Genomic DNA, 13,297 nt, shown 5'->3' on the forward strand with positions numbered 1-13,297 from the left:
AACTCTATAATCCCCAAAAAACTTCTCCTACTTTAAATCCTCAAACCATCCCCAAATCTGAGCATGGGCGGATTATGAACTTTCGGGCCCCAGATGTATTAAGGGCCCCCCACTTATTGTCGTATATGTGAGAGGGGGGGTTTGGGGGTCCTCCCCAAGAAATGTTTTAATTTGTTTGATGTGATTTCTTGTATTCTGGTGCATTTTGGGGATGGCCAATACTAAATTCAATCAGATTCATAGCCTACATCCTGATTTGTTGATATTGAGGCAATGATTCCATGCAAAGGCTTGGGCTTCAGGGCCCCCTGACCCCTTGGGCCCCTGGGCCTGGGCCCGTTAGGCCTGTGCAGTAATCCATCCCTGAATCTGAGACTGTGAATTGCTACTTTCAATGTTATTGTATAGGCCTAATGTTTGGCGTTATTGCTCATTGTTATTCTGATGTTAAGTTGCTTTGGATGAAAACATCTGCTACCAAAACCATAAACAGGGATAGTCACTCCAGAGATTTACATATTTTAAAAATAATATAGCAGCTCCTTGAACAGAGAGACAGCTTTCAAACGTTCAATGTTTAAAATAATGAATATGTTCAAAAGAGACAGTGTCAAGAAGAAATGTGTTTTCATTGGGATTGTTGAGAAGAATTGTTTTTTTTTTAATGGAGGGAACAGGCAAGAACTACACAGAAACAAAAGGACAACATAGAAAAAACAAACAAGAAAGAAAAGCAGTTTTGCGTTGATAAACATATTAACTCAACAGGGCTCTTGCACCTTGTTTGTTGCATTTTTGCTCTTTTCTTGTAACTGTATTGATCTTTCTCATATTATTCTTTACATTAATGTTTTCAAATTGTCACCAGTGCTCTCACAATTTGCAAGGTTAAGTGCTCAAGTTATTTTAGGAGTTTTTGAGTTAAACCAGATGGTTGCTCCCTGAGATCCACAAATACGTTCCCTGCATCACTATGAAACCACAGAGTTCCCATACGAACACACTTTTGTGAAAAACATGAAATATATTAGCAAAAACCCAAACCCATTCAGCGCTATCAGCAATTAAATGGAATGATTTTGAAAATAGGAATATTTTTCAGTTGTTATATTAAGCATTTTTTTGATATTCTTCTCCCTTTCATATACTGCACAATGTTTATTCTAAACACAAAGCAAACTCAATCATAGCCGGCACAGTGCTCTCATAGCACCCCCACACCCCCTATTCTGTAATGGAGTATATAAGGCCTTCGGTTCCCACAGGTTTTCCCCTGCTGCTGAGAGGGACCAGCTGGCCCATCTGTGTTTGAGAGTGGGCACTGCTGTCTAGGACAAAACAAATGCCTCAGCCCAGAGCTGGCCAAACCACACCCCTGCCTCCTCAATCCTAAGAGCATAGCTCCTATGGCCGGCATCAGGGGCGTTACGTTACGCAAGCTAAAACTTTGGGTGGGCACGATTAGAGTTGGGGGGGGGGAAGTGAGATAGACAGAAAATGATGACACGATTATGTTGAATCTGCATATTCAAAGACTTTTGGGGGGAACTTAACCAAAGTCTGGGCATGTTGGCATGTGGACGTATCGCTGCCTAGCTTCAATGGGCACAACGCCACCGGCCAGGGTGACTTGGGAACAAACCTGACTGGTTCTGATGTGGTCCGTGTGTCTGACACACCTTGACTCCAGCTCCGCACTACAGTCAGCTAAATATCTGTGCCTGCAACAGTGGGTGTTGATGTGTATGTGCTCACATAAGCTTAGAGGTCGTGTTTGTTGTGTATAGTGTAAGCGCAGCTTCAAACTCAGCTCTTTTGCACAAATACATTCCTGGACTGTGTCACTGTGAGCATGTTTTCCTTTTGATCAGCAAAGCTGCTCTGTCTGGCCAACGTGCACAAACAGAGGACACAGATTGTTTAAGCGTTTGCTGTATACTGAGATCCATGTGAGACATATCGGATCTCTTTTTTTTTTACTGACCTCATTTTCAGATGGTTACAGTGTGGTGTGTTATTTCGACATCTCAAATTAGGGCCATGTGTGACTAAGGTACATGGAGTTTTCCAGTCAAATGTTTTTTTTAATAACATTGAAAACAAAGGCCCACCAATGCAGAAACAAATGGTGTCAAGTTCTTCAGAAGCAAAGAACATTTTAAAAATATGCCTATATTTTTTACATCAGTTTTGAGAAAACGATTCCCATTCGAGATTTTCCCCCAGCCTGACATGTCAACGTTTAAAAAAACGATAATTCTTTATGAGGCGTTTTTGTCTATATTTAAAAAATATTATAGAATAAAGTATTACAGAATAGTGTGAGTAGCCTGCATTTCTTTTATATAGGCATGTGTTGTACGTAAATCTTATCTGCATCTGATCCAGGCCTCCTGTTAATGGAAGTCTGTGTATATTACAAAGATCCTCTGTTTATGGCAAGCCTATCCACATAGATACTTTTAGCAGCCTGTGCGTGATGGCACTAGACACTGACGAGCACAGGAACATTGAACTGAAGCATTAATTATACTAAACAATAGTGAGACTTGCGTTGCTGCGCTTCGAACAGAAATATTTACATTGGCAAGTAGCTGTTTGTTTTTCTCTTTAATAGAGCTCTGTGTTTGCATTCCCAGTCTGTCTTTGGGAAATGGTCACTGTCTGCAGACTGCTCACACTAACCCAGTGATTCTGAAACTGGGGGTCGCCAAAAATATTGGAGGGGTCGCGAAATGATTTTATTTTTTTAAAGGTTTTTAGTCAAAAGCTGCCATTGACATAATGCCTTTGTTGACATTGCCTACCTATGAGAGAAGACATTTTCTGCCTCTGCTTCCAATGCCCATCTCGCTACATTTGGAAACCAAATTCCACCGATTAGAGAGAAGGGGGTCGCGAGACTTGGTCCATGTTTTTTGGGGGGTCGCCAGACAAAAAGTTTAAGAGCCACTGCACTAACCCCTTGATGAACAAAAGCTTTACTGGCTAAAGTTAGGCTAAGCAATTTTAGCATTTCTGAACTTTGCCACTGTTGGACTATATCCTATCCTGTGTGGTAGCCTGTATGGGAGATATCTGGCCGGCAAGGATGCTTGTCTCTGTGGACATTTCCTGATTAATACACTTCAGCCATGTTGAACTTTTAGCTTTGAATTACAGAACAAGACAAGAGTCACATAGATTTTTTTTTCTCAGAGCATATATTTTTGTACTGACTATGAGAACCGGACGCCAGTTATCTTAAATTCTTCAATGTGTAACACACACAGCTGCACACACAAACACACACACACAGACTACTGCCGCTGTTGAGAACCGAGGCTTAATTATACTCAAAGCCACAGAACATGGAACAAAGCCTTGGGCCCTGTAGACCAGAGTCCAAGTCAAGTGTGCAGTATAGGACACAATAATCCAGGTTATAAAGTCATGAGTCTCCCACATCGGTCCTTTCTTTTTCTCTCTCTCTCTCTCTGGGGGTAAGACAACCAATTCATACGCAGGTCACTAAATTACTGAAACAAACCACATCTCTGGGGGTAAGACAACCAATTCATACGCAGGTCACTAAATTACTGAAACAAACCACAGCCTCGCAAGATGAAGTAGGCCTAGCCTGAGGTGCACAGTGATCCAAAGACTTAAGTGTTGTTTCAAATTCTTAATTGGAACAGTGTTGCATGAAAGGCCTGGGAATTTAATTAGCTATGCGGAGATGGGGACGAGGAGGAGGAGGAAGATGATGATGAAGATGAAGAAGACCATGTTTACTTCAGTTTTGATCCATAGTGTGAAGATTGCTTACTAATTGTTTGCACACTTTGTGGCACATAAAATGACAGTGCTCATAGGGCAGGTTAAGTCGGAAATAAACACAGTTAAACTGACATCACAGGATGAGGTCTTAAACAAACACTGTTAAAGAGCACTGACAGACAAACAGAACACAGAGAATTGTTCACACCCTATAAGGAGCCTCCTCCTCAGGGCCCTGTTAAATAGATAAAGGAGTTATACACAAACCCTTGTCACACAGGCAATATTGAGTTTGTCTTTCTCTCTCTCTCACACACACACAAAGTGTACTGTTTAACCTGATCTAAGGATGACATGCTAGACTTCACTGTATTGTGTTAACTTTGGCTATGACAGACATAGTCTGTCTCTGTGGTTTAGTGATCTTCTTAAATGTACAGTGTCATGTTCATTTGGACATGTTGCTCCATATCTTTTGCACTCTGCTTAACCAGCCTTTCCTGTAGCACTGCTCACACTCACACCAAAAATATCCTCATCTGTTCCCATTAAAGATTCTTTAATGTGCTTAATTTTAATTTCACTGAACTAAAAACTAAACTAAAACTGCAGGACAGTGTTTTATGCTAATTAAAAATAAAATAAAACTAGGATTAAGCACACCTGTGTATAAACCGCAGTGCCCAACAGCCCAATGAATCATAATTAGTGGGAAGAAAAGAAACACATTTCCCATAACCCAATATGGCCCCGCCCCAGTGTACTAACCTCATAGCTAGAGAAATTGCTCAAAATCAATGTATTAACTTTTGTTAATTAATAGTCAGGAAATTGTAGGTAACTAATTAAGCATCACATATAATATAAGCATTACTTCCCACCAAACTTTATTCAAATAAGATTGATTTTAATAAGATTTATTTCATGTCACAATTGCCCTGAGACATTCTGCTTGTGTGGACAAGCTCTCAAATACTTCCTGCAAAAGTCACTAAAACCGAGCAAGGCAGATGCCTCTGTAAACGCAATTTTAATTGAAGTATCTGACTCTGACATAGGGTACAATGAAATCTATATTGTTTATAAAATTGTAGAAGTCTGGATTCTTCCCAGCAGTACATTGCTGATGGCCCTCTGGGGTTAGGAGTGTTTAATCGTCACATGTTGAACACTATACATGACTTGCCCTCAGTTCCCTCATGGGCTTCAGGCAACATCCAGTGATATTTTTAACCTTTTGTAAGCAAACAGTCATGATGAAAATTAAGTTCACATTTTACAGACCATACCGCTATTCTCCTGGGAGTGTTTTTTTCCACAGATTGTTTAATTTATTTATCCATTTTGTATATACATTATTTATGTATCCCCCCCCAGTGTACAATGAAATCAGAAACATGAACTGAACTACACTGTACAATTCAACTGACATGACAACTCCTTTTGGAGTTTATTTTTTTAACAGGTGCAGTGCCTTTAAATTGTTTCCTTTTTCCTTGTGTGCATGGAAATGCTGTCTGATATATTTTCATGGACGCATGTATTTAATGTGTTTAGCCTTGATCATTATTAGATTAAGCTTGTGATTTAAAACTTCATAAAATCATCACTGGTGCTATCTTGAATTTATACAGTGATGTGCAGTGACGCGCTCATCTTGTCCATGCAGTCATGATGGCACTCCATTAGTTCTTGCAATTAGTTCTTGTCTTCTCAGATCATTCTGTACTGTGTCCCGTCCTCTCTCCTCGAGCAGTCTGTCCACTCACATTTAGTCAAAGGCATGTAGGTCCACAGCTGTGACCACACATCTGACCTCTGACACAACCTGTCAGGAGGACATCCCTCAATCTGACTGGATCATCCACTGCGAATGGATGCCACAGTGGGCCACACAGTGCACCACGTTTGACCATCCAGGCCCTATCTCTGGTCGTCACTCCTCACGGGCAGAGGGCAACAGGCGTCTGTGCAGGCAGCTTGTGACCATCTGCTGGGGTATCAAGCCTGATGGGTCTCGTGGTGTGGATGGTCCTCTCCACACTGACCAGTGGCTGCTGCTGCCGCCTGCACAGCTTCCCCCACAGGAAGCGCAGGACAGAGGGGCTGAGGATGATGAAGACCCAGGGGTCCACGATGGAGTTGAAGGAGAGCAGGCGGAGCATCTGGAGGTCCTTCTTATGGCTGGTCTCAGTTCGGAAGAAGTTTGTGTACACCTGGATCTTAGAAGAACACACAAGCCACTGCATCAAAACATAAAGCTGACAATTCTACATTTAAATTATTGCCAGCAGGGGGTTGGGCAAGAACTAAAACAATGCTAATTCTAAACAAATCAAATATATATGGGTGAATACCAACAACTATCCGACTACAGGGGTGAATCTTACTACATCTGATTTCAGAAGTGTTGAGTAACTTGGCTTACCACAAGCGGAAGAGAAAAAAATAAAAAACAAACGGTCATCACAACGAGGAGGACAAGATGCTCTACTTCCTTAGTGATGGACTCGTATCTTTTACGACCTCGCGGTCCTCGAAACGATCCACGATTGTGTTTTCTCCTCCGGTACATGCCAAACAGATGATAGCCGACAGATCCATTGCAGAACACAGTGCACAGAATCATCACGAGCATAGCAGATGCGTAGAGTCCCGCGTAAATTTGACCTCGGCGCTCTTTAGGATGCATGTCAAAGAAGCACCACGTACCGGGACAATACAACAGATACTTCCCAACACCCGCGAAAGGTAGTGTACAGAATGCAAAGCAAACTAGGTAGATGAGAGGAATCGTAAAGTATCCGCAGCGCTTGGTAATGTACCTCTCGTAAAAGTACGCGTGCCCAATGGAGAGCCAACGTTCCACAGCCATGGCCAGCAGAATGGACAGGGTGGCCAGGCTGAAAAATGTCATGCTGAAGCCGAAGTGGTTGCAGAGAGGTCTGCCTCCCATCATTTCCAGGCTCGCCTTCCTCACGTATGCGGCAAGAACTACCGGGCTTACAGCAAGCGTCCCGAGTAAATCCGTGATAACCAAAGCAGTAACCAACACGTGAAAAAGAGAGCGACTTTTCCTCCAACGTCGTATCTCCAACAGAAACAACGCGAAGATGTTTCCAAGAACCCCGGCCGCGAACATGGATGCGGAAACCGCTGGAGTCCCTGGGTTGTCTGGGCCAAGGAATTTGCAATGTGTGTCTGAAGCATTTGAGCGTTCCATCTCAAAGTGCTCTTTGGCTTACTACTGTTCACACATATACTGTAACAGTTCGATAGGAGAGGGACAACTTCACGGACACAATGCTGTCCTTTCTCTGTGAGTATTCGGTGCACGTTTTTTAAAGTCTCCAAATGCTCGCCGTGCGCTCCCGAGCGCAGCGCTATATAGAGTGTACACGACACATGCTCTCTGACAAAAAGAAGCAGTGATTCACCCCATTGCAATTTGTGATCATGACGTCATTGTGACATTGAAAGTATCGTCATGTTGCAAATAAAAAAATAATTGCTGTAGAGGAGCTCGTACGGCATGTAAATGTGTAGTGTATTTTAATTATTTCAGTTGAATAACTAACTATCTTAGTAAAACTACTGCAACAATTAGTAGGCTAAGCTGAGAACTTTTGTGAAACAGGAACACTTTTCAACTTGCATGTGTCAAAAAGAAGGCTATTTTTTCAGACATTTATTGATTTCGTAAAAAACAGTTTCGTTAGAAACATCTGTTCTCGTTTGTCCAGTATTTTAGTGTATTTAAATAATTAATGCGCAGTTCACCGGCACAGTGAAACAGTGTTTTTACACATGTTCTGAATTCAATACTTTAATGTAATTTTAACAGTCTCACAAAAGCACACGAAGAGTACAGTTGTTGTTTGTATTATTGTAAGTTTATGCAGGTTTTACGTATGGCCGGTTAGCTCAGTTGGTTAGAGCGTGGTGCTAATAACGCCAAGGTCGCGGGTTCGATCCCCGTACTGGCCAAGAACATTTATTGTTGGTGAAGGAATGAAGTACTTGTCAACAATTCCGGCAACATTTCCAGTAACCACATATAAATGTGAAGCAGATAGTTCTGCCTAGGACCTGACAGCTATGTAGTAATTTGCACCAACTGTAGGCAAAGGATGTGAGATAGGGATTAAAGCAACACTTTCCCTCTGTTGCACGCACGCTATGTGTTTATCCAGCACCGGCTTTGCAAATAACGATGTCCACAGACAAGGTAGAATATTTTGCATGACTTATAAAAGTACGATGTATTGCGACATCAGATGCAAGTCAAATTTGTAGTTTCTTATGTCTCATTCCATCGAACTACAGATCCGTATGGAGCTAAATTTGTCTCAATAATATTTGTATATGCGCAGAGGGGGATCCACAAATATTTCTTGATTTGCATGTGTATTTTGATATCTACAAATAAAAAAAATCATTTTTGTAACTCGTATATTGATTTTTACAAATATAGATGTGCATTTGTAAATAAAATGGCATTTGTAAAACCGAAAATTTCATTTGTGAAATGTGAGTCTGCATTTGTGGATCACCAGCACACGCATTCTTCGCTTTCCAAAGTTACGTGTTTTTGAGACGTTCTTCACATGAGTCACACAAATCCACATGTAAATAGGCCTACTTTAATTCACCGGCACACAGAAATCGCAATCCAGTAGATGGCGACATCCACAAATATTTCTTGACTTGCATTCGTGTTTTGACATCCACAAATAAAAAAAATCATATTTGTAACTTGTAAATTGGTTTTCACAATTGTAGATGTGTATTTGTAAATGAAATGGCATTTGTAAAACTGAAAATTGCCTTTGTGAAATCTAATTTTGCATTTGTAGATCACCAGCACACACAGTTTTCGTTTTCGCATTTGTGGATCAGCATTTGTGGATCACGTATTTTTGAGACAAACTTTGCGCAGAGAAGCCACCCAGATCCACAAGTAGCCTGCTGACACTTTCTAATCCAGTAGATGGCAGTGTTGTTCTATGGGACTCATCATAGAAATAAACACTAGAAGTCGCGTTGAGCCTCTTGGAATGCGTCGATACGGCCGCCATCTTGGTACAGGGGTTCAGTGAGTCATTTGACTATGCCTGCGAGGGAAAGAGGCCAGACTTATTTGTAGATATCAAAACACACATGCAAATCAAGAAATATTTGTGGATCCCCCTCTGCGCATATACAAATATTATTGAGACAAATTTAGCTCCATAGATCCGCTACCCGATCTGGCAAACTTACATAGTGCGGTTATAGCCGATAGAGGGCCGCAAAGCGAATGCAGAATTGCCGTTCACCCTGTTACGAGTTGATGAACCACTGAAACGATTTTGGAAACATTATTTTAAGGTATAAAAAACTCTTTGGTGTTGCTTTAAGTGTAGACCTACTGTGATAACCAACAATTTCACATATGTCTTATCACTAAAATATTCAGTGTGTAGGACAAACAGTATTTCTACACTTTAACTGACCACTCCTCTTCCAGCTGAACTTGAAAGGACACTTTTATGAGATAGTTGGGATGGGATAATAAGGGAATGAAAAGATTCTAATCGGAAAGGTGTCCTGTTCTGTCCTGTTTTTGTAGGTTACAATAACTTTTTTGATATGAAATTACAGTCACATGTTTAATTGTTGATCAAGAGAATTCAAGGGTAGGGGCAGGCTTCATTTCAGTCAGTCTCTTTTTATTTTTAAGAGTGCTGGGCTAAACTAGAAGAAAACGTAGTCAAAAAAAGAGATAAGGTCCCACATTGATACAGTATATCAATCTTTTAATTGCATAACATGCAATAAAAAGATTGATATTTGCAAACTGCGACCTTTTCTCCTTTTCTAAATATTTACTAAGCCAACATTATAACCAAACATTAAAAGAACTTTTTTTAAAACTTTAAAATATAAACCAGAAATACATGTTGTGATTTATATTGTAGACAAGTTTACAGTTTTTATTTTTAACACAACAACGTATCACTAGCTATTCCACAGCACAGTGCAGTACCAATACAGCAGCCTAGAGAAAGAAATGTTTTTGTATACTTTTACTACCAGCCAATAAGAGACCTTCCCCACATCTCATTACCAATCACAGTTATCCATATACATCCAAAACTATTACAAATAACATATTCACTAATTCCTGTGTTGAGAACACCACATGAACTATTTTAATCTATAGTACATTTCTATTGAGGCTGAACCCAAGGTGCCGGTCGGCTACTCGTCAGGGGCTTCCTGCCTGGATTTATAGCTACCGAGGGAGAGAGAGCTCTGGAGAGGTCAAAGGAGCTTAATCTAAAAAGCCTCAGCATTTCTGGGCCAGGGAGTCTATTCCCAGTGAATGTGTTATCCTCAGATGCCTCTTTCTCCCAGGCGTATCTTATGCCAGCTCAGTGGGATCATAGGCCTTTAGTGACCTACCACATTTTACATTTATTGTCATTTAGCTGAGGCTATCATCCAAAGCGACTTACAAAATAGGGAGTTTATCTATGGTTCCCATGGCTCATTAGCAGATCCTAGGAATAGTCAACAGGACACAGCTCTCTCATCTTTTTGTCTCTGTACTCACCCGGTGTTGAAGCAGGACATTTCAAGGGACATGTTATAAATAGTTGGACCAATAAATAATATTGAAGAGCATTCAAGTCCCAGGAAAGATGACTCGTGAATATTTGTGTGTCAATCCACATGCTGTTGTATGAAAGTATTTAGAAATGTGTTGGTAGGCAACTTGAGAGGCCCTCAGTTAATAGTCGAGGTACACATAGCAACCTACAATACTTAAATGCAATGAATGCTTATGAAGTCCAAGCATGGATTAGTGTGCTAAACCAGTAAGGCCTGCTGGTGTCTACATTCTATGCATACTTGGAAACAAGGGACACGTCTAGCACTGACCGTTTTTTTTCCGTACCGTACTTTATGACCTCGAGAAACAGAGATCTACAGTATGTTAAAGGTTTTATCAGCGATAGCGGGGATACGTCACTTCTATTGATGTTCAAACAAAACAGAGAGCTAGCTCGCTACTCCCTCCCGTGCAATTAAAACTCTCCTAAACGCGCATCTCGTCGGTTATTGGTTGAAACACTTTATTTTGCCTTTGAGGGGTTGCCAACCCTTGTTGGTAGCAATTGTTTTTGTGTACAGATCTCGGAGCCTAGGCTGCCTAAAGAGACGCAGTTTTTTGACGGTCTGCTCATGGGGGAGGCAGCGGGTGAATCGTTAGGAAAGATTAGATGAATGTGATCATTTATGTTTGGGCCTTTTTTGGGCCTGAAATCACTGATACAACCTTTAAAAATGGCTAGAATTCTCCTTTAAAGCACATCTCATTCTGATTCATTGGGCTATTGGGCACTGTGGTTAATTTACAGGTACGGTTAATACATGTTTTTTTTTTTATTTGCATAAAACATTGCCTAAGCATTTGTTAAAGCAACTGAAGCAAAGCCTTTAGATATTTATAGTAGTATAATAGTATTTCTGATATGTTGCTGATTGGATCATAAACGGCCACAGCAAAGAAGAGGAATGACTGGTTCTTCTCTATAAGTTACATGTTATTTTCTATATTTCTGATATGTTGCTGATTGGATCATAAACGGCTACAGCAAGAAGAGTGATTGATAATGACTGACTCTATTATTGTGTTACATGCTCCAAATGTAAAGCACTTTGAGCTGCATTCTGTGTATGAAAGGTGCTATACAAATAAAGCGTATTATTATTGTCCTGACCTTTATACGGCTCTGGGTTTGGGCCTCCATTTTGAAGACTAAATGATGCTGGTGTGGGACTCCATTCTGAATGATGCAGGCATGGGACTCCATTTATTTATTTATTTATTTTTTATTTTATTTATCCTTTATTTAACCCGGAGAGTCCCACTGAGATCTTGCATCTCTTTTTCAAGGGAGCCTCATTCTGAATGACATTGGTTTGTGGTCAGAGTGCATGCAGCCTTGGCTTGTACAAATCATGTGCATGAACACACACAGTGACTCTTCAGTGTGTTTTCACATGTGTTTTTGTCTGAAATCAGACATAACTCTTCCCTGTGGATCCTGTGACTAGTGGTGACTGTGGATGAGAACAGGGCAGACAGTTTGTACTCCCATGATTCATATTTCATGGTGTCGCAGATACTCCAGCCCACTCTCAGTGACCCACGGAATCCCCGGTGTCCGTTAGACACTGGAGTGAGTTGAGTCACCAAGGCGACTATCTTTAAAAAAACTACATTCCCAAGAGTCCTTCCCAGTGGCACTTCTCCTTGCACAGGACTTGGTCATGACTATATTTATAGGAATATTTTTTCTTTGACTATTTTTCTTGGAATTTCTCGAAACATACTGACATAATGTTGACAATTTTCCCGTCGTCTTGAGTCAGGCTCTTACGTCACTCTGCTATGGTTGTAAGAGATAGCTGGGAAAGTCTGGAACACCAGACGGGTCAAGGACGAGACTGTCAGCGGATGCAGCTCTGTGATCACTTTTTCACTGTGCTCTGCTTCACAGCCACACATTTTCCCACTAATCTTTCAAAAAGAAAACCATTTAGACCACGGATGACCTTCTTCAGATGCCATGTCTTGAAATTACTCATATGTTGCACAAAGTGTGAATGTTTACCAAGACATGGAAACAAGAGTGGGAAAAAACCCCAGTTAAGACCCAGTTTAAAGGTGTTTCTTTCTAATATCAGATAATGACAGTGATTATGGACTCTGATTGTGGAATTATAAGAAGCTTCACTCTAATTTGTTATTTCTCTTTCATAGGGACTCTGTGCTGAACAGATAACAACAGACAAACAGGGAGTGAGAAGAGGAGAGTTCTGGTTTAGTTTGAGATTCGCCTGACAGTCCACATGCTGTCCTCCAAATTGTCACAAAGTCATCACCCAAGTCCTTCTCATCTGACCCACCAATAGGAAGTGTACAACCATGATCAACTGGACAACTGACACGTCCAGACTACATCAAAATTATACTAATCGTTTAAGATGTTTGTGACCGCTGATGAGGATTTTGCTCTGAAGCCAAAAACATGTGGAATGTAGGCCTGCTCGATAAATCGTTATAAAATCGTGATCTCGATTCACCCCTGCGCACGATTTAATATTTATATGACTTCAATTCTCATTTAATTTTACGGGCCGACTGCATCACAAATGCTACTACTTTTTTCTGTGAGTTTTAAAGCGCTCCCAAGCGCCGCAATGCTCTCCCTTCTCTCACAAAGTTCTGTGGCCGGTTGCACAAAGCACCTTAAGTTAAGTTTTTCTCTTAAAATCTGATTTAAGGGTCCCTTAAAATAAAAAAACGGTTGAACAAACACCCTTAAGTTTGGGGACATCTGACTATACCTTAACCATATTATTAACTGAATTAATGCTGATAAATGAAGTATATTAACTACTTTTGACAATTCAAAATAAAACCTCTCTGTTAATATGCTTACTCTGTCAAATAGGCCTAGCTTCTATCAGAAACATGCCGTTG

General features: G+C 40.7%; 1 protein-coding gene and 1 non-coding gene across 2 annotated transcripts; one reads left to right on the forward strand and one right to left on the reverse strand.

Moving 5' to 3' along the window:
* Window positions 1–5,065: 5,065 nt before the first annotated feature.
* Window positions 5,066–7,094, reverse strand: ptger2b (prostaglandin E receptor 2b (subtype EP2)). The gene is made up of 2 exons (XM_048250123.1): window positions 6,188–7,094; window positions 5,066–5,981 (listed from the first exon to the last, which is right to left on the reverse strand). The coding sequence occupies exons 1-2, from the start codon at window positions 6,980–6,982 to the stop codon at window positions 5,703–5,705; spliced, it is 1,074 nt and encodes a 357-aa protein (XP_048106080.1). The 5' UTR covers window positions 6,983–7,094; the 3' UTR covers window positions 5,066–5,702.
* A 578-nt stretch (window positions 7,095–7,672) lies between these two features.
* Window positions 7,673–7,746, forward strand: trnai-aau. The gene has a single exon. It is a non-coding gene; the product is annotated as a tRNA-Ile (tRNA).
* Window positions 7,747–13,297: the final 5,551 nt, after the last annotated feature.

Source organism: Alosa alosa, chromosome 8, assembly GCF_017589495.1.
Source record: "Alosa alosa isolate M-15738 ecotype Scorff River chromosome 8, AALO_Geno_1.1, whole genome shotgun sequence".
Classification (NCBI taxonomy): Eukaryota; Metazoa; Chordata; class Actinopteri; order Clupeiformes; family Clupeidae; genus Alosa; species Alosa alosa.